The 26,021-nt window shown below is 34.6% G+C and overlaps 2 protein-coding genes across 2 annotated transcripts; both read right to left on the bottom strand.

Annotated features, from left to right (window-relative positions):
- Positions 1–212: 212 nt before the first annotated feature.
- LOC103408713 (LOB domain-containing protein 19) lies at positions 213–3,869 on the bottom strand. The gene is made up of 2 exons (XM_008347545.4): positions 3,463–3,869; positions 213–904 (listed from the first exon to the last, which is right to left on the bottom strand). The coding sequence occupies exons 1-2, from the start codon at positions 3,772–3,774 to the stop codon at positions 530–532; spliced, it is 687 nt and encodes a 228-aa protein (XP_008345767.1). The 5' UTR covers positions 3,775–3,869; the 3' UTR covers positions 213–529.
- Positions 3,870–15,512: 11,643 nt separating this feature from the next.
- LOC139191399 (uncharacterized) lies at positions 15,513–16,082 on the bottom strand. Its single transcript, XM_070812239.1, has one exon. The coding sequence runs from the start codon at positions 16,080–16,082 to the stop codon at positions 15,513–15,515; it is 570 nt and encodes a 189-aa protein (XP_070668340.1).
- Positions 16,083–26,021: the final 9,939 nt, after the last annotated feature.

Below are 26,021 nucleotides of genomic sequence, written 5' to 3'. Positions count from 1 at the left end.
AAGCAGATGCATAGCATGTTGACAATTCATAGTTATGAATTAAGATGGTTACTTGACAAAGTGGAACTTGAGCTTCATTTAAATACCGAACAATAGAATTTGAAAGAAGCTCGTAACACGATTAAGAATATTCCTCCTTGCACCCGAGGCCCTAGAGCAATACCAATATGCTGATAATGTGACTTGTTAAAATAAGCATTTAGAAGTGGTAATCACATACAAATTCCCTACAATCTGTTAAGTTTGTGACCGAACTTTTAACGTGGGACTAACACAAACATTCACTTGCCAAAATACATGAAGCACGAATCGCAATGAAATCAATTAACCAAAACCCATGCCTGGTTTGTTGCAAGAAAGCTACAGAACAAAGCAATGTGTGCGTGCACGGGGTTGGCATTTTTAAATCTCCAAAAAAGTACAATTCATTTGATACTTCAGGAGCCACAAAATCTTTGCTTGCAAAAGTCAGCCATAACGCGAGTACGATGGACAAGAAAATTGATCAGGTGTGACCAGTTGGAAAGAGTTAGAAATTTTGATGATGAGAACCGGAAGACTTGTTCAACCTTACTCCTGGCAAGTACCGGCAGACGAACTCTCGAGCCAGTGCTTGCAGATTTTCACCATCAATGATGAGTTCTTGATCCTCTGAGTTGAAGAGGCTTGACATTTCAGATGATGTATTTGGTGCTTGGAGAGGATCACAATGCATCAATATGTTGGAAGTTGGTACCATATCTGAGGACGATGACGATGTCACGTTAATATTGGACGAGGAATACTGAAGGCTTCTGGTGGGTGGAGGGATTTCGAGCTGAGGTGATTGTGGCGGCAGCGGAAAACGCTGCAAGGTGCCAAGACGGGCTTGAACATAGGCTAACTCTGCTTGCAAATTCACTACCTACCAACCATATATACGAGAGATTAAGTATAGTTTCTTCTTTCTTGGTAATTGTTACATAAATAGAAAATGCAAACGTTATTAGTATGAGATATATATATATATATAGCTAGTCTATGCCATATAATAAGCAAAATTTGTTAATTTTTCTTTTCTAATTATATATGTAAAAACAGATATATGATGATATCAGCTCGGTCAAGGTGCAAAGGTTACATGTTTGATATATTTATATCTTAATTAGAATTGTGTGATACTGAAACATTGTCACGTGGTAACGATTATTTTTTTATGTTGCAACCCGTGATTGAATTGCTTAATAGCAAGAACCCGCTCAAAGTGACGAGATCATGTATGACTGAGTTTGGCAGGGGCCTTTGGACGACTAATCAGCTCGGCTTCTCTTTCTGAATCAGATTCACTTCCGACGTGGAGCACACTTGGCTCTACAGGTTATCCTTACAAAGATGCCACCGAACTGGTGAAGACTCATTACTATTCGCCGAAGGTTAAGGCTTTCTTAGAGAAGGCGGGATACAACTTCAGGCAGCTTTCATTTTTTTTAATATAATGGTTAGTACTATTATACAATGTATACACCAAAGCATAAATTCGTCATCCATCATTATTATAACACAAGAACAGGTTATATGACTGATATGTATATAAAGTATGCCTTTGCAGCTCTAATTTCATCATTTTCATGTGTAGTCAACCTTACCCAACAGTAGAGGTTTAAGGAATTCTACCAAACCCAAAAGCTAAAGATTACAAGGCTAGCTAGAAATGGCTTTGACTTGTGGAAACTAGAAATCTGATCTTTGTATTGTAGAATTTTTATATGGACAACTTGATACACACACACACTTGCATACCATTGGACATATATAGTTACCATATATAATATATAACATCTAACTAATACCCTTTCAGAAAAATTCTAATTAATACTTATACTCATCAAGCTGAATAAGACTTTATAGTATACCATTCCTACGTACAAGCAAAAGGTTATCACCACGTCAAAGCAAAATATATTATATATAATGCAAAAGAATCATGAAAATAGATACCATATTGTATGTGTGTGTGTGTGTGTGTATATATATGTGTGTGTGTGTGTATATATATATATCTCACACTAACAAATCAAGCCATTATTCTTTGTGATTAAGGAAGAAAGTGTAGGTATACAGTAAATCTTAAAACTCGCATAGTTCTGTTAGGGTAATAATAATCATCTTGCTGATATAATGCAAAACATATATATATATATATATATATATATATATATATATATAATTAGGATACGAATAATATGAGAATGGTTAACAAAGTCAAAAATAGGTGTATTAAATATATCTCGAATCACTAAATATGTTTGCTTGGTATCTCCGGCAAGCAACAAGAACCCCCAAAGTCATCCACCCAATACACCATAGCCACCACCTCTCTCTCTCTCTCTCTCTCTTTTCTATGGAAAAATTTAGAAGGTTAAAAAAAGTAGAAACTCATGTTTATATACATTACGAGTTTCTTAAACTTTGTATTGGAAAAGAAAGACCAATTAATACCACCAGAATAAAAACCTTTACAATTTCTTCATATATACTACGTAGATTAAATTTGCAAATAAAATAATGTGTCACCAATAAGAAATAAGCACGTTAATCAACATTAATAATTTAATCATCAACTTTCACATCATTTAGTTTTCGAAATTTAGTCTACCCATTTGGTCTTTCTAACATTACCCTATAACAAGTGCAAGTTAGCATGGATTTCAAGCAAATTTAATTGAAAATCTAAGACGAATAACACTTCCCAGAAAATAAAGCAAAACCTAGAAAACAAAAAAGTAAAAAATTGCCAGTGATTATACGCAGAAAACAAGCAACTCATGGCGAACGTTTGATATAGCATGGAATGGATGTCTCACAAACTTATGAAACACGCAGTCTTGATCTAGTAGTCTTACAAGTCGGAAGACTTGACAAACGTCTAAAATCACATCCACAGTCATCATACTTGTCAAAGAAATGACAGCTAGATGGAAATACACACCAGGCGCATGCTAGTACAAATATTCACTAACCTGAACTCGACAGAGAACTAGCAATTGCCAATTTTCCACAAAAGAAAAGTACTGCTAGTAGCATTACTCTTTAATTATTTTGTTTTTGATACTCCAAACCAGATATTCACTTTAGACCTCAATACTAGTTGTAGGCTATTAAGTGTATCCGGTGTACACCGTTGACATAATTATGTTTAGCAAATGTGTTACAATTCTAGCTTTGTGCTCGTGGCTAGGTGAACTAGAAGTTAAATTGCAGGCAATAGATCTCAAGAAAATCAGTGATAACTGATAAGTTAGCTCGTTCTAACCAGTTTCTTGAAAAACCTATAATTTAAATTAAAATTGATCTACGTAAGAAGCATGAAAAATTAAACTCAGAAAATGGTCAATAAATTTGAGCTTAAAGGGGTCAAAGAAATTAAAGAAACAAGTCAAGGATTTGAGTGCGTAATTAGGTGATTATAGTTAATAGGATCACCTGCTGTTGGAGAGTGAAGATGTGAGAAACACAGCCATAGACAGGGTCTCTAACCCTAGCAAGAGCCTCATAGCTAAGGGTGACGACAGCATCGAGCCGCTTGTGTGGTGGTATGCGCAACAGAAGCTTTGAGGCGTTGCTCGCACCAAACACTTTGTGCACCGCAGCAAAGTGCGCCGTGCCTTGCTCTGCGTCGAAGTACGGCGCAAATATGCACCCTTTTATGCACTTTCTCCTCAGGAACTTGCAAGCACCACAAGGACCGCCTCCTCCTCCATTATTGTTGTTTCCATTTGATGACGATTCACTCATTTCTCCTCTCTCTCTCTCTCTCTCTCTCTCTCTCTCTCTCTCGCTATAGATTAATTAGCTGCTCTTCTTCTCAGGCCAGTTTAATTAGTTTGTGGGGTCTGGGAGATAATATATAAAGAGGATGAGAGAGAGAGATGCAAGTATTCAGAAGAGAGTGACAGGGCGTTGGGTTTGATTTCTATATTCATTTATTGATAGAAACTGTGGAAGCTTTGGTGGTGGCTGGTGGGTCACTAGAGAGGACTGGTGGTTCCATTTTTATTTGGATAATGCTTGCATTCTCCATGGGAGATGAGTTCATTTCATTAATTGCAAATAACGTATGTACTTTTATCGTAAAAATTTTATAATCAGAACCGTTCAATTTCTTAATTTTAGTTTGAAGATCATTCTTACAAAAAATTCCTACGAAAAATTATGCGAATCGCATATTGTTTAGTCATCTAAATGTGTGAAATAAATCAACAGTTCATTATGAATATGCTACTTGGGTATCTATACTGTTAGTTTATTTAATACATTTGGATGACTCAGTGATATCTAAATCGAATGATTTTTTGTCGAGATGGTCTTCAAATGAAGATTAAGTGATTGAATGGTTCCGATTATATTTTTACGATAAAAATACGTTATTTGTAAGTGAGAAAGTAAGCTCATCTCCGATTCAAGCATTATCCTTTTAATTTTCAACAGTTGTATTTTTGTTACGCAGCCAAGTAAAACAAAACAAACACAACTGTCACGTTAATATTTTGTATGATGAGTTAGTGATGATATAAGCCAGAGCCAGTAACATATTCATATCAGAAGTTTCCAAAAACACATTGTAGGTAACTTAATACTGCATAAATCACCTATTAAACTTGTTTTAGCATATAATTTCACTATCCAAACAACTTATCACAGGTACCAAAGTCTGGCAAAGTGGAAATGATCACTTTGAAGATAAACATCCACTAGCTACTGATATCCAATTGTCCATATTTAAATATGTTTATAGGGACAGATGACTGTGGGGTCAAAATTTCTAAGAACAATGTAACTACAATTTTGTCATCTAAGAACAAAGTAAATGTGATAAATAATTACTCATTTCTGATTTTTTAACATAGTTTAGTCATCTGAGAACAAAGTAAATTTGGTCATCTGAGTGACAAATAGCTACTCAATTTTCAATTTTAATGATCTTTTTTCTCATTTAAATCTTCGAAAGAAAGCGTTCGAAAGAAAAGGATCGATCAAACTAAGCCTAAAACTCACAAATTTGAGTTGATTAGTGCCTGACATGAGCTTAAGCATAATACGATCGAACATGCCACAACACAACAAGATTATCAGCGTAATTTTCTTAACTAGCGCGATCTAGTCAGAATACTTGACCTTAGGATGAGGGGATTGTTATCATTATATATGTTAGCTATAAATATGATATCCTTATATTACTAGAGTCCCACTTTTTCAAACTTGGCTTGAATGACTTGCAATCGGACATACTTCAGCGCTAAAATTAAGTAATACATTGAATATAAGCATGCTTTAATTTAGATAATATTCAGAGTGGCATATATTCAATACTCACACGTGTTTATTTTGGTGAGTGAGAGAGAGGGATAGAGGGTGGTGCGTTCGTTTGTGCGAGTGGAGGTGGGAGGAGGGGCTTGATATATATATTTTTGGTTCAAACTTTAAAATCACGTCAAGCAGAGAAGAAGTGGAGTAGTTTGCGTTAAGCAAACAAACAAGGCGGTTATCAGCTTAGCTAGTTGCATAAGTTTAAATACTGTATTCAGACATGATGTGAAGGTCTCTACCATTCACCTTACGAGTTGTATTACTATTCTACTAGTGCACCTGTATACGTGGTCCATGTATATTTTGACAACTGAAAGGAGTTGCTCATATCAACCCTACGAGATGAGATGACTACTAGATATCATCATCAAGAATATTATATGTATCACATTTTGGTTAAAATTGCTTACTAGTAGGTAGTATTCCTCACGGTTTTGTAAAAGATATGGTAAATCTTGAATGTATTACAGAATCGTTCATTGCACTGGAAGACCAATAAAATGAGAACAGTGGTACCAAAATACGTCAATATAGAATATTTTCAACAAACTAGCGAGTTAAGTCATTTTTTACTCAAAATGTTCCCACAAACTTTTGATCCATGAGTCAAATTTAGCATTATGAACGGTGGCTATTAGAAAAAATGGCTTTAGTCAAATCTTTGTTCTCAATCCCTTATGAGGATGCGAAGGAATAATGTCTCACGATAGAAGTTTAATAAAAATTGCAGGTGTTTATAAAAAGTTGGGTAACTTTCTATATTGTCAATAATTTTATGGTGAAAACTCAACTTTCATGGTAACAAAGCCAGATTGTCCTGGATGTAAAGCCAAATGGTCATATGTGCTTCATGTCACCTAATTTGTGTTGTATACATATTAGACTTGAAAATTCGATATACTTGAGGATGTGATCAAATGTCTCAGATTGAAAGTTTACCAAACTTTGTATGTGATTATATAGGGTGAAAGTACTCTTCGTGTTGTCCATTAATTAGTTTTATATGATGGAACTTCAACTTTCTTCAACCCACTTACTAATAACCCTTCAACTCATTTGAAACGCAATCACATATAGCTTCAAACCCAATTCTCAGTTGAAGGAATAATTGAGATTCCACCATAATTAGTAATATTGGAGTAATTCAAATATTTATAAACATATGTAAGGTTTCTTCTTTTCTCGTTGTAAGATTCAATCTCAACACGTTCCCTCACGTGTGTGCGATGAATTTTATAGCCTAATACGTGGGCTGTTGGACTCCACAGATTGACCAACCTGCTCCACTATTATTAATAAAGTATACGAGTTGGTGTGTGAGATTGTGACTCTTGTAATAAGATTAGAGGCTTGGGTTAGATAGTTAGTTAAGCTTGTAATGTAAAAGTATAAATACTCAAATTCCTTGTATTTCTTAACATTATGAAATCTAATCAAGAACATTCGTTCTTTCCTTCTTCTTGTCTTTAAGCTACTTTCTCTCTAGTTTACAATATACATCATCATTCCATAAAGGTTTACATGGTATCAATCACCATTGTTGCCTACCCTTTATCTTCGATCCTTTCTTTGCTATTGCTTGACTTGATTCTATATTCGTCTTCAATAAATTTCACTTTTCGGCTTCTTGAATTCTCTTTGTCTTCTTGAAACTCTACAAATTCTATAGATCTTGCTCTGTCTTTAATCGTTTTTTTATTCTTCGATTCCTTTTCGCAAGGTGTTTGTTATAAATTCTCACTAAGATTTTAAGTTCTCTGCAAAGATGGTGACGATATCTGTTGGAACCAAATTTGTGCACCTAAGTGGAAGTGTGAGCAAGCCTAGGGCAGAGAGAGGGGAAGTGTGTGTCACGGCCAAAGGTTCTCCGACAGTCAAGTTAGTGAATGATTTAGGACTCAAGCAATGTGTAAGAGAATTGAAGTGTTTGGATTGCGTTACCATAGAAGAACCCTAGGTGAGTGTATTTATACTGTGGGGAGAGATACATTTTTATGATATAATCCTTGTTCTAAGCCAAAAAAATCTTAGAGGATATCTAGAAGTAGATATTGCATCCTCTTATAAGTTATGATTGCTTACGACGAACTCCAATTCCTAGATTGTAGGAACTCCAAGACTTATAGGATCTGATTCTATCCATATCCGGATCAGATTGCAAGCCTAATGCCCCAGAGTAGAGTGATGGTGGCACTACTACTTAATCTAATACAACTCTGCCTGAAACTAGCGAGTCCATGATCAGACTTCTGAGGTAACTATACTTGGTTCAGTTTTACTTTGGCCCCGGAAAATCATCATAGTTGCCCTTAATTATCCATTTGAGAGGCAACCCGTTCCCTCTGAGGATGGATTATTATCCAAAGACCATGCCTTTCTGAGTAAGCTAGAATCCATACCGTTTATTCTTCTTTCTTCGTTTGGTAACCCAATTCTTAGAGAGTTATAAAGACACTTCAGATTTAGACGTGCGGTCTCGAGTATGCAACGATGAAACTTTGTGTTTGTTGTGCGTCCTTGAAAAAAATGAAATTACCTTTTATTTTCTTCATTGATGTTTGACCGTTAAATTCGTTGATCCAAAAAAGAATGGGTTTGCATTCAGCTAGAATGTACTGCTAGACTTATTTTACTCAAATCATTAAGCCTGTTAGAGTAAAACACTTGTAACTTTTCATCCTTGACTTTAATCCACAAATCTTTCCGAAGTAAGCTAACTTCAAATTAATGAGTACTAAAGTGCAACACAAGTAAGCTTGTAGGTCAAGGACAGAGCTTAAAAGCCCTATTTGATGACGTTGATTTGGAAAAACATCACCTCCCAAACTTAGTATTTATAAAGATTCCCATTGCGATATATGGAGTACCACCTTACTCTAGTACTAGTTATTAAATATAAAAATCCATGAAAAACATTTACCCCAGACTCACGGTAATGCATTGATCAGATTAAGGATGAGAAAGTGTCGGATCATACTCAGAATGGCCTCTAGATTTCAATGTTGGTCTGACATGTTTGAGCTGTCTTTTTCTTAGTGATTATGTTTATTCTTTCAACTTGCCACATTCCATTTGTTATTCTTCTACTGTAAGAGTTTATTTTTGCAAATGAAGATATTGTAATTCTTGCTCTAAATGGCTTGCCTCCTGAGTACAACACATTTAGGTGTGTTATTAGGGATCGTGAAAATTTCATTACTCTAAAAGAATTTAGGTCTCAGTTGCTTGCTGAAGATGCTATTGTTGAAAACTCTTCCACTGCACCATTTGTTACTTCAATGGTTGCTTATAATAACTCAAATGCTTTAAAAGGTTCATCTTTTTCATCATCATCTTTCAATCCTGCATCTGGTCAATCCAATATCATTTCTAAGGGTTATAAACCTTACAATGGTAACACGAATAAGGGCACGGGTAGATTCAATCAAGGCTCAAGGTTTTTTACTCCTAAGAAGATATATCCCACTCAAACACATGTGCTTTCTACACCACATCCAAGAGTTCTTGGCTAATCATTAGTACAATACTATGGCAATCCCAATGCACCTCAAATTGTCACATTTGTGGTAAAAACAATTATAATACCTGGTACTATTACTACTAAGGGACCAAATTATGTTGGTTCTAGTGATGTGTTTCATCATTCTCAGATGTTATCTACATCTTTTGGTTCTTCTTCTGCATTGTCAATCTATCATGTCTCATTTCAGCAACCTTAAATGACATCTCATCAATTTCATTCTCAACAAAATTCTATGTCAGCAATGTATGTCGTGGTGCCTCAACCATCTCCACCACCATTTACATCTCAATTTGATCCTCAAGTGTGGCTTACTGATTTAGGAGCTGCTAATCATATAACAGCTGGTTTGAGCAATCTCCTTTTAGCATCTCTTTATCCTACAAATGAAACAATTACAATGCTAATGGTGAAGGTCCGAAAGTATCTCATATCGGTGGTACAGTTTTTAACACACTTGTGCATCTAATCAAGTTGAATTATGTGATATATGTCCCCCAAGTTGAGTAAAAACTTGTTGTAAGTACATAGAATTTGTCTGGATAATAATTGCTGGCTTATATTTGATGTTTTTTGTTTTTAGATTCAGGACAAGGCCACATGAAGTATTCTCTACAAAGGAATGTGCAGTATTAGAGTTTCCCCCATTCCCTATCTTACTTCCTCTCATCCTGGACTGTCAAAAGGCAACCTCCAGGCTAAAGCATTTCTTGGTCAGCTTGTTCATTATACTATTTGGCATAATAGATTAGGGCATCCATCTAATAATATTGTTTTTATGATGTTGGATAAAGCTAATGTTACTTTTGTAAAGGCTTTTATGTTTTAATGTGTCAAAGTTGCTTGGAAGGCAAGTTTTGTAAACTATTATTTCAATCTAGTATTAATGTATGTACATCCTTTTGAAATTGTGCACAATGATCTTTGAGGTCCTGCACCTTGTGTTTCCATTAATGGATATACGTATTATGTGACCTTTATTTATGAATGTTGTGAAGTTAAGACTTTTAGGTTTGGCTTTTCTTGTCGAATATTGAAACTCACACATGCTTAATACAGCTTTAGGATATACTCTAATTATGGGTTGTTGCTGTTGGAGTTAATGATCAAGATGTGGCACATTTTACCTCAAGAGGTTTGTTCATGCATGTGCATTTCATATAATGTATACCATATGAATTGTTCAATGCACAACATCCATTACATGTGATTACAACAAATAATGTTGTATCACCTATCTCTACTACTACATCATCCACATCATTTGTTTATGCCTATACATCATGCATCAACAGTTTCTCACTTATCCAATGTATCATTATCACCTTCACTACCATCACCACCTTCTCATTATTTCAATTCATCTTCTCAGTAGATTACTGGTACATCCAATTCCTCTCTTCAAGTTTATATGACACTTGTCATCAGTTATGATATTCCTTCAATACATTCCTACTTTACTCATGACACTTTACAAGTGGTGTTAGATATTCCACCACCGCATCCAATGCAAACTAGGAGTAAGAGTGGAATTGTAAATAAGAAATCCTTGGTTACTACTCTACAAGACTTTAGGGGTGTTGATATGTTTTTAGTATAACCAACTTCTTATAAGTTAGCTATCAAGATTTTAGAATGGTTATAAGCTATGTAAGAAAAGGTAGGTGCACTGCATAAACAGGGAACTTGGAGTTGGTACATTACCTACAAATTAAAATTTGGTGGGATGCAAGTGGATTTTCAAGCCTAAAACACATTTTGATGGTACAATTGCTAGACATAAAGCCAGATTAAATGGCTAAGGGGTTTAGTCAAGAACCTAGACTTGATTATGGAGAGACATTTAGTCATGTAGTCAATCCTACAATTGTGAGATAGTGTTGGCTCTTGCTGCTCACTTCAATTGGTCCCTTAGGCAATTAGATGTAAAAAGAAAAGTCTTCTTACTTGGCATTTTATAGGAAGAGGTATATATGGCACAACCTCCAGGTTTTGAGGATGCTAATCATCCTAATATAGTGTGTTATTTCTACATATCTTTGTATGGCTTGAAACAAGCTCCTGGAGTTTGAAACGATAGGTTTAATGTTGGTTTTTTTTTTTTTATAATTTTTTTTTTGTTGCCAAAATGGGGATTATAAAACTCATATTGTGAATCATCTTTGTTTGTGAAAAGAGTGAATTTTGTAATTGTGGTTCTTTCTTATACTGTGTGGATGATATTATAATTACAAGAAGTGCAACTGATGCTGTCAAACAAGTCATCATTGATCATACCATTGAGTTTGATATTAAGGACCTTGGTCTTCACCATTACATTCTGGGCATCCAAATTACTAGAAATGAATATGGTTTTCCAAGTCAAAGTATGTTCATGATTTGTTATCTAAGACTAAGATGCTTGAGTCCAAAGCCTGTGAAACTCCTTAACTGCCATACAACAGACTGCTTAAGGATAATGGCGAGCCTTATGGAAAACTAGCTTTGCATAAAAGTGTTGTTGATGCATGGCAGTACTTGTTGGAGTAAATGTAGAAATATAGAGGAAAATCCGAAGGATGACTTTGAGGTACGACTCGAATCGTTTCCTTAAAGTGTTATTTGCCCCCACTCAAATGAGTTTGTTAAAGGGTTCTTGGTAAATCACTTACAGGATACAACAAAGTATGGATTATTCGATTAGCAAAACCGAATTATATTCCCTTAGAAATAACTAGAAAGAAATTGTATGAATGTGATGGAGAGATAAGAGAGCTAGGAATGTAGAAACAAATTTCAGAAAATTGTGTGTGAAATATTATGCCACAATAACTATTTATAGACAATAAAGCACTTGTTCATCGAGCTCTTTCATTTTAGTTGAAGATATACAATCCTTTTTAATAGTGTTGACCCAAAAGACATGTCTTCTATTTAGAATTTTCAGAAAATAAATATTGACTAATTATATCTTTTAATTATACTCATACAATTTGAGTAAGCATCATGTCTTTTAACCAAAAGTTGTTGTTCAACCAAAAGGTACAAGGTTGAATTAAATTCAACATTTTTGTACTATTATTTTTTGTACACGCACATGCTACACAATGCAGCATAGACACACACACACACACACATATATATGTATGTTATATATAGTCGTTATATATTATTGAAACTAATAGCTGCAATGCTTCACTCGAAGAGAAGCAACTGTTGGGCAAATACCCAACTTTCCAGCCAACATGAATATATAAATATATTCTTGGAATATTTAACAATCCTTCCCTATTTTAAGAATAAGGTAAATAATATTATAATAATTCTCTCTTTGTAAATAATCACAAGCACGCTAATATAATCATGCATATTTTGAATTAAACCTTTAATTAGTGTAAGTAATTCAAAGTTATAACGAATATGATGGTGACTTAAGTTTAAACCAACTATTCTTATGTTAAAACCGGAATCACTACACACATGAATATGTCTTATTTCCTTAAAGAAATTTATGAACTAATTAAGCACTATTATGGCCTTGTACTTCATCCTGGTTTCATGAACATTTACAAGTGAAAACCCAACTCTTGGTAGAAGTGGCACCACTTCTTATGTTCATATAGGTGAGGTTTCTTTACATGTCCCTGCTACTATAAAGATAACTACAAATAACCTCATTAAGAGATAAAACTCATCCTCCTAAACGTAGCAGTCTTGCACTGATCATCCTGGAATGAGCTATATATTAATTTTCAGTGCCTTCACAACCACTTATAAATAACTTGTTATTACCCATTAAACTTTTAAAGTAGTGAAGTTCTAGAAAAAGTTGGGTTACCATTATTAGTGACTAATTTTCAATAAAGGGTTTTAGCCCCATTCCACTAGATGTACTAACTACCAAAGCTCTTGAAAGTGCTTTCGTTAATGGATTCGTCAAGTTATTACTTGATTTAACATAAATAATATTAATAACTCCATCAGTTATTAATTGCTTGACATATACATGTCTCTAGCTAATATGTCTAGATTTTCCATTGTATACCTTATTGTATGCTCTAGACAAAGTAGCTCACATTATAAAGAAATGGATGACATTCGTTGTGACCACAATAACAAATTTCTAATCCATTCCGCTTCTTTACCTGCTGCCGCTAATGCTATAAATTCATATTCCATAGTTGAATGTGTTATACATGTTTGCTTCTTTGAAGCCCAAGAATTGCTCTTTTTGCAATTGTAAAAATCCACCCTAATGTAGATTTATTATCATTAGCACTTGTTATCCAACTTTCCTATGAATATCCTTTAAGTACTACTGGAAACTCAGAGTAAGTTAAATTCAGGTTAATAGTTCTTTTAAGATAACCAAAAACTCTATTTATTGTTTTCCAATGAGCAGTACCTAGATGGCTAGTGTATCTAGAAAGTTTGCTTACTGCAAATGTAATATCTGGCCTGGTACAATGCATGACATACATTAAACTTCCTATTACACTAGCATACTCAAGCTGTGCAACATACCTACCAGAATTATTAAGCAAAGTTTCACTAGGGTCATAAGGGGTATTTGCTTCTTTTATTTGTAGATGCTTAAACTTAAGAAGCAATTTTTCTATATAATGTGACTGACACAAAGCGTAACCCCTACTATGCCTCTTTACTTTAATTCCCAAGATAGTATTTACTTCATTGAAGTCCTTAATCTTAAATTTTGAATTTAGATACTCTTTAGTTTCAGATACACCTTTCATGTTTGTACCAAAGATTAGCAAGTCGTCGACATATAAACATATAACAACACCATAATCATTTGTGAATTTAGAGTATATGCATTTATCAGCACAGTTATGTCTAAATTCATATGATAAAATGACAAAATCAAACTTTTCATGCCATTGTTTTGGTGCTTGCATCAATCCATATAACGACTTTACTAATTTACAAACTTTCTTTTCATTCCCAGGGAGAACAAACCCTTCTGGTTGTTCCATATAGACTTCTTCATCCAAATCACCATTTAAAAATGCTGCTTTCACATTCATTTGATGCAAATGCAAATTATGTAAAGATGTCAATGCAAACAAAATTCTAATTGATGTGAGCCTAGCTATTGGTGAATATGTATCAAAATAGTCTATTCCGTTTTTCTGCTTGAAACCCTTGGCAACTAGTCCGACTTTAAATGTCTGAATAGATTCGTCTGTATTGTATTTTCTTATAAACACCCACTTACAACCTATTGCTTTTGATCCTTGGGGCAAGTCTACTAAAACCCATGTCTGATTAGATATTAATGATTCAAATTCATCATCTATAGCCTCTTTCCAAAAGGTTGCATCTCTTGAAGTCATTGCTTCGCTTAGACTTGTAGGATCATCCTCAATATTCAACAATATGGATATTTTTTTAAGAACATTTTTTTTCTATTGCCTTTGATTAAAAATACAAGAATTGAGACGAAATAAAATCAGACCCTAGTGTCTTTTCTTTTCTTACTCTTTGGCTTTTCCTTGGTTCATTAACAGTTTCAGAGTTTTCTTTTCTCACCTTGAGAATGACTAGTAGCCAGTTAGAGAAAGGTGTATGATCATTCTCTTTTCCAGACATTGAGTAGTCAGTATAAAATTTATTTTCTATAAATTCGACATCTCTAGACTCAACTATTGTATTTGAGTCTAAATTAAGCAACCTATATGCCTTTGAAGTTTTTGCATATCCTACAAATATGTTTTTAATTCCTCTTGGACCCAACTTGGATCTCTTAGGGTCCAATGCCTTATAAATGGTTACACAACCCTATTTATCATTGTAATCATCATTGCAAGCAATTAAACCAAGTGTGCGCATGTATTTTAAAGATCTAAAATTTACATGTGCTAAACGTAAATGCCATGAATGAGAGGAAAATTCAACAATATAAGCAGAAGAACTCACTTTATTATTAATACTTAGTTTGAACATCTCATCACAAGAATACCCCTTCCCAACAAACATCCCATTTTTTGACATTATTAACTTGTCGGACTCTAAAACAGTCTTTTTATCGTTCTTACATAATAAATTGGCAGATACAAGATTCTTTCTAATTTATGGAACATGTAGTACATTAAGCAATGTCAATTTCTTTCCAGAAGTAAATTGAAGTTCAACGGTTCCTTTTCCTAGAACTTTGGCGGAATTATGATTCCCCATTAAAACCTCTTAATTGTTCGTTGATGCTTCATATGTCTTGAATTATGCCTTGTCATTACACACATGTATAGTAACCCCTGAGTCGAGCCACCAATCAAATGATTTTATTGCCGCTGCCATATTTAGTTCGGTAATCATCCCAATATGCATCATTGATATCATTGCAACAATGTTATCAATTCCAAAAATTTTCACCATATTTGCGCTATTGGTCTTATTGTCATGCTCCTCACTTGCTTTTCTTTGTCTACAATCACAAATGTAATGGTCTTTCTTTCCACAATGGTAGCAAACACCATTTGCATTCTTTTGATTATTGTTGGAATTGGTCTTCTTAAACTTCCTTTTGTCAATTTTGACTTTGAAGTTCTTTGTGTATTTGTTTCCTTCGACAATGTGAACTTTGGAGGAATCTTGATTTGCAAAAATCCTTATCACGATTTCGAGTTTCCTCTTCAATTTGAATACCCTTTTAAAAATCCTCCAAACTAATATCTTCCACCATGTGTAGAAGTTTCTTTCTATAGTTATTCCATGCTTGGGGTAATTTTGCCATAATAGCCTCAACTATCATAGGATCCGGAATAACTATTTTAAGTTCACGAAACTTTGAGACCAAGACCAATAATTCATGAACTTGGTCTAGGATGGGCTTGTTATCAAACATAGTGAACTCATAATATTTGAACATTAAGAATTTATTGGTACCTCTTTTCTCCGTTGTGTACTTGTGTTCAAGTGTTTCCCAAATTTCTTTTGGAGATTGAATGTGTGTGTACATGTCATATAAACGATCAGATAATGTGCCCAAGATGTGTCCTCGACATACCAATTCATCTTCTTCATGCTTCCTTCGATGGGCAACTATTTTGTCCATGTCTTTGTCACTTGGTTCACGAATAGGCTCCAATTTCGAGTCCAACACAAAAATGACATTTAGAACAGTAAGCATGAAACACATCTTGTCCTTCAATCGGGTAAAATTTGATCCATCAAATTTGTCTAGCTTGTAGACATCTTGATTGATAATCTTCAAAGCCATGTTACCAGACTTGTTCTCTATTTCGAAAATAACACTTTAAGATTGTTGGAGTAAATGTAGAAATATAGAGGATGATCCGAAGGATGACTTTGAGGTACGATTTAAATTGTTTCCTTAAAATGTTATTTGCCCCCACTCGAATGAGTTTGCTAAATGGTTATTGGCAAATCACTTCCAGGATACAACAAAGTATGAAATATTCGATTAGCAAAACCGAATTATTTTCCATTAGAAATAACTAAAAAGAAATTGTATGAATGTGATGGAGAAAGAAGAGAGCAAAGAATGTAGAAACAAATTTCTGAAAATTGTGTATGAAACATTATGCCACAATAGCTATTTATAGACAAAAAAGCACCTGTTCATCGAGGCCTTTCATTTTAGTTGAAGATATACAACCCTTTTTAATAGTGTTGACCCAAAAGACATGTCTTCAATTTAGAATTTTTAGAAAATAAATATTGACTAATTATACTTTTTAATTCTACTCATACAATTTGAGTAAGCATCATGTCTTTTAATCAAAAGTTGATGTTCAACCAAAAGGTACAAGGTTGAATTAAATTCAACCTTTCGGTATCATTATTTTTTGCACACACACATGCTGCACAATGCAGCATATATATATATATATATATATATATATATATAAGTAGGGTAACATATGAAGCCGGAAATATCCGATATATGTATTTGGAAATTCCAAAAATTTGATTAGTATCAATATAAAATTTTTAGGATTAATAGCAAGAGCATATATAAACAAAACTAAATTTAAAATAGATTTAGTATTCATGATGATATAAATTAATGATGCTGATAATCGATTGAAAATATATTTATTGAAAATCAAACAAGACTTACAGAAGTTTCGTCTATTGACGATTTGGAAAATTAAAAACTGATCCTGGAGCTCGCAGGCATCCTTGATTACTTAAAATTAAAATATATTTATATTACTATATTTTTGCTGAGAAGCTGTAGACTCTGTTCGATGTGAATACGCAGAGTTTTTTTCTTTTGGAGAAGAAAAAGCCCCCCTTCAATGAAATTGGAGATTTTCTTTTGTAGGCGAAGGAGGTGATCAGGAATGATTGAAGGATGGAAGCGGGAATCCCGCTCTGCATGTGCTACTGCTGTAAAGAGGCCGAAAGCAGAAGATGCTGTCGGAGACTGTGACTTTCACGAGGGTGAATACTGTGAATGAAATGATGGATGAATAGTAAAAGTGATTTTACTATTCATGAATAGTGCCTTGTCTGCTACTGCTGTTTTCACTTGCGGCTGGCTTTGTCTTCATATGCAGCTATTACAAAATACTCTACTGAGTCTAGATACAATGTATCTTACTTAGACTACATTTATACGAATTTAGAAATTCCTATACATGCTATTACAAGTTTAAAATTCGTATGGGTCTTGAGAATCAGGTGGGAAGATATTTCCTTGTGTGGCTACTGCGCACTGTGATGAAGCATCCGAAGAGTTGTCGGAGTCCGAACCATCTTCATTTTCTTCTTGCAGTTCCTTCATGAGAATTTTGGCTAGAGCCTTGAGCTTTGATGATTTCTTTTTCTTCGAACTGCTCGAAGATTTGGATGACTTAGTTTGGCCCTTGAGAGAGGAAGAAGGACTAATGTCCGATAATGAATCGATTTCTTCCTTGGTTGGTTCTGGTAAAGCTGTAGCTGGAGGAGCTGCTACTGCAGGTACTGGACCAGAGCTCATGGGGAAGTCCTTGAGCACGACTTCAATGATCTTCTGGTAGTTGAACTTATCCCACCATTTGATCATTCTCTGTCGGAAGACTTGATTGGATTCAATCTCGTAATTCCAGCGGAGAATCCAGGGGATCTTGTATTTTGCCATGAACAGGGCGAACAAAGGGATTCCTTCATCAAAACGCGTTCTATCGAACTTCTTCTGGAAAGTGCCTGATAAGACTTGCTTGAATTCGTCTGGCATGAGGTCAGAGATAAGGCCATGTTCTGACCACCATCTGGGAAACCATGCAGGAAAATTCAATCTGAAACTTCGGTCAAAGGTTATGAACCATGAATGACTAAAATCTTCGGATTGGTGCAAGAAGATGTTAGTCCAAGCTTGAATGTAATCAAAATAAGTATAATGGTTTGAGTGACTGGGAAAGCTACTGCTTTTAAAAGGTTTGGGTTGAAAAAGAGGTACTTGCCATTCTGATTCTAACAAGAATTTATTGATGGTAAGGGAATGATACAGGATTCTGTTTTGATTGCCAGAGGTTTTATCAAAGATAGGTTTTATGGTGATGGAAGAAGTCTCATTGAGAATAGTAGTATAGTACTTGAGGGTTTTGTGAAATTCACTTGGCTGAAAATGGGAATTGGTTGGAAACATCTTTTTGGCTATTACCTCAGGTGTTTTCAGATGTTTGAAGTTGAATGGGATGCTGAATAAGTATTCTTTGGAAGGTTTAATAATATAAGGAGATGTTTTGGTATAACTTACAGAGGGGGATGGCGATTGCCTGTAGGTAGAGGAGAAAGGATCATATTGGTTTACTAACGCTGTTTGGTAATTTGGTCGGATACTTCCTAGAGTTGATCCTAATGGAGTAAATCTATTGGTAATGGCTAGGGCCGAGGAACCGGGAGTAGGTTCCTGTTTTGGTGGTGGTAATGAGGCAGGAAGTCTCCTTTGTTGGCTACTGCCTTGTGGAGAAGCTGTGTTTTTATTAGACATTCTTCCCCTGCAAAAATTCTCTGGTCAGGAAATCTGGAATGCAGTTATGGCTGCCTTTAATGTATTCAATTTCAAAATCAAAGATTGATAATATGGCTTGCCATCGTGCAAAAATCTGTTTTGATGCAATGTTTTGAACATCTTTTTGTAAAACATGTTTTGCAGATTTGCAATCAACTCTAATGAGAAATTTTTGATTTAATAAATCATCTTGAAATTTACTAATACATAAAACGATAGATAGTATTTCTTTTTTAATAGTACTATAATTAGCTTGAGCAGGATTCCATACACCTGAATGGAAGCGAACAATTTGTTCAGGTGATCCGGAGGAAGTTTGCTGTTTGAGGATACCTCCATAACCAACATCAGAGGCGTCAGTTTCAACAATCTTAAAAGAGTTGGGAGTTGGAATGCCAAGACAGGGCAAAGTCTTAACATAATTTTTGATTTGTTTGACAATAGAAGTATGAATGGTAGACCAAGCAGGAGGATTCTCCTTAAGGCGATCAAACAAAGGTTTACATTGCTGACGCAAATGTGGATAAAATTCAGAAACATAATTCAAAGAACCTAAGAATCTTTGAAGCTGGGGTTTTTCAGTAATCTGATCTGGAAATTTATCTGCAAATTGGATGACACGGTCAATTGGTTGGATGGTAGATCTATAGATATTATAACCTAAGAATCTAATCTTAAGTTGAAATAATTTAATCTTAGGGGCTGACACAACCAATCCATTGGATCTAATGATTCTAGCAAACAAATGTAAATGTTTCCAGTGTTCATCTATTGATCTGGAGTAAATAAGAACATCATCAATGTAAACAATCGCAAAATGACTATACTGATTAAAAATTTCATTCATAATATTCTGGAATTCAGATGGTGCATTTTTCAAACCAAAAGGCATAACATTCCATTCATAATGGCCGAAAGGCGTTACAAAAGCAGTTTTATATTTGTCAGATTCATGAATTTGGATTTGCCAAAAACCTGATTTCATATCAAACTTTGAGAAAATAGTTGCTTTACTAAGCCTTTTTATTAAATCTCTTTTGTTGGGAATTGGATATCTAATCCATTCCAAAACTTCATTTAAAGGTTTGTAGTTAATAACTAATCGGGGAGATCCCCTTTCAAGTTCTGCACTTTTCTGAACATAAAATGCAGGACACGACCAAGGTGACTTGCTATTACGGATAATTCCTTTATTAAGAAGATCTTGTATTTCTGTCTTACAGAAATCCATTACTTCTTGACTCATTTGAATGGGTCTGGCCTTAGTAGGGATTTTTGACTCATTAAATTCCTTGATATAGGGTAATTTAACGATATGTTGTTTGCGGTGCCAAAAGGCATTGGGAATATCAGAACATACTTCTTTAACAAGTTGTTCTTCATATTTAAGGATTCTTTGAGATATAATCTCTTGTTTGAGTTGTTCTTCAGTTCTTTTGTGATGAATATCTTCTTTCAAGAATTGAAGATGTTTAGTCTTATTAGAGATTATGTTTAAGGATCGCGAAGTGCTATCCTTCTGGAGATGCCTAAGTTTTTTGAGGTCTGTTTCCAGGCAGAACTCAAAAATGACTTTCTGTCCTAAGACCTTTGAGGTAATCCTATTATGATGTGTCTTAAAAGGATAGAGGAGTGCTATAAAGGGTAGTCCTAGTATGACAGGGTCAGATAAGTTCTTAATTAGCACAAAAGGTGTTTTGAAACAAACTTCATTTTGGCAAACATGCGCCTTAGGAAGTTCATACTTGATTTCCATTGGAGATTCATTAGCAGCACTAAGGATTTCCTTGGATTTGTGGAAATACCGAGTGGGGATCAATCCTTCTTGAATACAATTCAAGTCTGCGCCTGAATCAATTAAAGCAATGGTTTCGAAGCGAAAGTCTTCAATTACTATTGTTACTTTAGAATACCATTTTTGGATTCTAATTTTGTGGAGAAGATTCAGAACTAAGCGTTCTGAATGTGTATCAGATTCTGACTCATGGTGACTACTGGAAGAAGAGGAACTGAATAGTTCTTCTTTTGGAGGAGTATTGGCTCTAGTGAGTTGCGTACGAATCTCGTAATTACCAGTTTTTAAAAGTTTAATTTCTTCTTTTATCTGATTGATTTCTTTTTGGAGGTCACTGACCGTAATTTCTTTCTTAGGCTTACTAAACTTTGCTAGAGTAGAACTAAGAGAGATTTGTGGTTTTTGAATTTGAGGTTGGCTAGTGCCTACTTCTTCTTGAGAAACTAAGTTCTTAAGCTTTTTGAGGTAGAACCTTTTGAGTTCAGTGTCCTCAACATTGCTTATTAGTTCTAAGAGTAATTCTTCTTGTTTTTCTTGTTTAGTTAGTACTGATATATTTTTACAACAAGCATCAGTACATCCGAGTTTGATGTTTGGGGTAGAGTGCTTACTAGAGGCAGATTGGTATGAGGATGAAGAGGTGGATCCTTGATCATCTTCAGAAGAATGACTATTGTCGGTATTTTGGAGTTCTAGGGCTTGGATAAGTTGAAGCTTTTCTTCCTCAGAAATCTTCAACTGACTTATGGTCTTCTTAACTTTACATTTATTGGCATAGTGGCCTTCTTTGCCACATTTGTAGCATTTTCCCTTATGACTATTGTCTTTAGAATGGAATTTTCCAGAGGATTTTCTTTTTCCTTTCCATCTTTTCTGTTTGGGGTTTTCATAAAATGGGTTCGGTTTGGCATACTTGCCTTTACGATACTTAGAGTAGTTGGTCCGTGGCTTAGAGATCTTAGATCTATTGAAGGTAGTTGATCTCTTTTTAAGATTGGAAGGAGCTATGGGTGGTAAACCATATTGCTCACAGAAGGTTCCTAATTCGTATTTGGCGATAGCCTTTTCAGATTGTGCTTGTCTAGATATCTTCATATCTATGCACATTTTTAGGCCTTCTTTTTGAATAGTACTTATGATATGTCCATAAGTAAGATCATTATATGGTATAATACCATCTTCGTTAATTAAGGTATTCCTTATTTTGTGTGCAAAAAGGTTTGGTAATCCATTTATAAATTTTTCTTTCCAAAATGGTTGATTACTATCATCTCTAAGCATAACTCTTGACATAAATACATCTTTATACCATCTAAAATCACTTAGGGTTGGACACCTTAAGTTGCTTAGTTGGTCATGGATTCTAGATGTGATGTTGGAAGGGATTCCTATGAAATGTTGTATGATTGTATAAAGTAAGGTATTGACTGCATCTGGGACACCACGTCCTAGATGTTCATCGAAGATAGGTATTCCTTCTTCATCTTGTTTCACTGCATTTCTTATTAGATTTCTGGAGTCTTCAGTGAGATGTTTTTCCCACCAGGAATGAAGCATTCCTGTGAATCTAGAGACAAGGATGTCGATAATTTGAGTCTGACTAAGGTCATGATTAGTGATATAGCTATTTGCTACCATGGAGATGTGGTGGAGTTTGTTTAATAACTCTTGTTCCGATAAACCATCTATATTCCATTCATAGAGTTTATCAGATGAGACAGTGAATTGGGATTGGAAATTCCTTTCTTCAAATTGAAGATCAGGAGGTGTTGGCCTGGGATACCAGTTTTTGGTTAAGGATGTAGGATCAGTCCTCTTAGCGTTAAGACGTTTTAATTCAAGACTCTGAAAGGCTTGCTCCATTTGAATAATGGAATTAACACTTTCATCTTCTGAATCTGGAATTGAGGAAGGTGTTTCAGAATCATGTGGGTTATTAATCACACGAACTGATTTGTCCTTTTCTAGCTTATGAAGCATTTGTTCTATCTTAATAGATGTTGAGGTTTTTAAAGAGGGTGACTCTCTAAAACTAGTTAAAGGTATTTCTTTACTAAGCGGTTTAATTGACAGATTGTCAACCTTAGTTTCGATTTTATCCAACTGTTTTCCTATGATATGTAGGCTTTGGTTGGTAAAATTGTTTTGTTCAATAACAGGTTTGACACCTGCATCTTCCTTCGGAAGTTTGAACGGTGAGGCTGGGACCTGCGTATTCGCAGTATTAATAAGTATAGTTTCTTGTGGAGGGTGACTGGAGGAGACAACTGTCTTGTCTTCTTTAACCCAATTTTCTTTGGTTATTACCTTTACTTGGTTTTCAGATTCATAATGTTTTTCTACGAAGTCGAAGAAAAATATTTCAAGTCTGTTGGTTTGCATGAAGTCTTTCCATGCCTTATGGATTTCTAATTTCTCTTCAGTAGTATATTTACTTCTGAAGATGTTTCGTCGAGGGACATTTTCTAAGGCTTCGATGTCTCTACAGAGTTTCTTACGATCATACCTAAAAGGTTCTTGCCTGGTTAAAACCAATAGTTGGTGGTGAACTGGTTCTGCATCAAAATCAGAAGCAGTTGGGGATGTTTGTTCTTCCTTAGGAGGAATGGATGGGGCATGATAGGTAGGCTGGACTACTTGAGCGTTTGTCTCAAGTGATTGGAGTTTGAAATTTAAAAGGTCATTTATTAATTCTTGTTGGGTGACAGATGAGCCTGTATCTACTGATTTTAATTTCCTATTAGCCAGAGAATTGATTAATTCTTGGTCTCGACCTTGCCTATCGGTTGGCATAGATCCAGAGAAAGAATTCCTATTGGAAGTAAAGGATTTAAGTGATCGATTAGAATCACAGGATTTTCTAGCAGGACGATCAAAATTAATTTTAACCGTACCATCAAAGTATTGTTCTACATTGTCTAAATTAACTAGACTATTTTGGATGGCTACTGGCCGGCTCTCGTTTATCAGACACCAATCTGAAGGGAGATTGATTTCTGACCACCTAATGGTTCGAGGTATTTTAATATTGGCATTCTCTTGATCAGTCTGAATCAAGAGAGTATGATCCTTCGGACTTTTGGTTAAAGCCTGAAAGTTCATATTTGTGCCAGTGACCTTATAATAGATTCTATAAATTAAGGCCAAAGGCTGTGTTCCTTCTAGGACTTTATATCCTGAAGTTTTGATATTTAGTGTAAGTGCTTTTAACATATGTGGATCGGACAGACTTATGGTAAGATCTGGAAAGCAGTCAAAGTGGATAGGTCCATTACAGAGGCTGGATTCAACCATACCAAGTATACTATCAATGAAGTCAGTGAATCTAGCATCTCGGAGACATAAGAGGATAGAGGTATTAAGACCTCTACGTGTTAATGGTTTGGCTGCAATTTGCACTAAACCTATATGAATATAATTATGACCATCTTTCCTATGAGAATTAATTTGTTCTGGGGTAAACAATTGGCAAGTCTCATGATCTTTACTAAGAGCATAAGCTTGTTCAACCGTTTTGACATGGTGTTCTGTTTTAAAAGAGGCGAATGCCCATTTCTTTTTATAAATATTTTTTGAAGATATTTTTGGAATATTCCATTCAGCAAAATCTAGACTACTGTCTGTCTGAAATTCAAATTTTTGTTCTTCATTGACAATATCAGGTATTGTTCCTAAATTTGATCTAGAGCTAGTGCTGGCCATAGAATTAGATCTAAACAACCTACTCATACTTAAAAATTCAAACAATCAAAATACAGAAACCTTAACAGAAAATCTTACTAGTGCTTCTAAACACCAAGCTCTCTGGGTCATGCGCGCCGCTCAGGCCCTATCCTCCGGGACTTACTGTTTGGGTGACGCCTTACTGCTCAGACCTTATGGAGATCAGGAGACACTAAAAGGTTAAACTGAAAAGATTAACTATAAAGAGACTGAATAAATCTAAAAAGTATAAACAGAGTATTCAGATACTAATGGTATAACCAACCACACTTGGCTCTGATACCAAATGGGTGCGGAAGTAGGGTAACATATGAAGCCGGAAATATCCGATATATGTATTTGGAAATTCCAAAAATTTGATTAGTATCAATATAAAATTTTTAGGATTAATAGCAAGAGCATATATAAACAAAACTAAATTTAAAATAGATTTAGTATTCATGATGATATAAATTAATGATGCTGATAATCGATTGAAAATATATTTATTGAAAATCAAACAAGACTTACAGAAGTTATATATATATATATATATATATATATATATGTTATATATAGTACGTTATATATTTTTGAAACTAATAATTGCAATGCTTCACTCGAAGAGAAGCAATTGTTGGGCAAATACCCAACTTTCCAGCCAACACGAATATATAAATATCTTCTTGAAATATTTAACAGTACTTGACATTCACTAGGCCAGACATAACATTTTTTGTACAACAAGTTTTTCAATTCATGCAGAATCCTATGGTTTCTCACTTCACTGCTCTAAAAAGAATTTTGAGGAAGTTGAAGGTTACTTTGCATTATGGCATTTCTTATACTAAAGGTTATCTAATGTTGAAAGCTTTTAGTGGTGCTGATTGTGCCAATCTCATGCTTAGACACTCAAAATGAGTTTGAGGGGGTGATAGAGTATAGGTGTTGGTGTGTAAGACTGTGACACTTGTAATAAGATTAGAGGGTTGGTTAGATAGTTAGTTAGTTAAACTTGAAATGTAAATGTATAAATACTCCCATTCCTTGTATTTCTTACATATTAAGAAATCTTATCAAAATCATTCATTATTTCCTTCTTCTTCTCTTTGAGCTATTCTCTCTCTAGTTTATTGTATATAAATAATCATTCTATATAGGTTTACAATTATGAAGGACTTGTATTTTCACCATAAAACCAATTGACAATTGGAGAATGGCTAGCTAAACTCTTCATAAGCACATCTACGCTCTATTCATTTTTCGATGTAGAGTTCACTCACAACAGTTTATTACTTCACTCTTAAAAAAAGAAACATTTCTTCTTCTTTTTTTTCCAAAAATAAAATTATTGATCATAATCGAATTGAAATGCATATATCTTTAGCTAAACTATTATTATGATGTCGTGTGTTAATAATACAAAAGCGTGTAATAAAGAATTTGTATATGACAAGATAAAATATTATTACAGTGTACACTTGTGATGTAAAAAAGAATTTGTATACGACAAGATAAGATATTATAACAATAGTGTGCGCTTGTCATGAAAGTTATTCTTTCCAAACAGAAGTTGTGGCAAGTGAAAGATATTATACCTAGGTAATTTTTTAGTTTCATTCTGCTGAGCATATTAAGAGTATCAACTGGCCTCCAATTTCTACTCCCTGGACGATTTTTCCTATTTTGGCCCAAATCAG

The sequence above is a fragment of the Malus domestica genome, chromosome 02 (genome assembly GCF_042453785.1).
Source record: "Malus domestica chromosome 02, GDT2T_hap1".
Lineage (NCBI taxonomy): Eukaryota > Viridiplantae > Streptophyta > Magnoliopsida > Rosales > Rosaceae > Malus > Malus domestica.
Note: the sequence above shows the minus strand (reverse complement) of the source record. Positions and strands in the feature narration are given on the sequence as shown.

Bases quoted from the DNA above. Each gene is read 5' to 3' on its own strand.
- LOC139191399 (XM_070812239.1), bottom strand. From the start codon at position 16,082: ATGGCTTTGAAGATTATCAATCAAGATGTCTACAAGCTAGACAAATTT.
- LOC103408713 (XM_008347545.4), bottom strand. From the start codon at position 3,774: ATGAGTGAATCGTCATCAAATGGAAACAACAATAATGGAGGAGGAGGC. The intron at 905-3,462 runs GTGATCCTATTA...TATGGTTGGTAG, and splicing joins TCTTCACTCTCCAACAGCAG to GTAGTGAATTTGCAAGCAGA.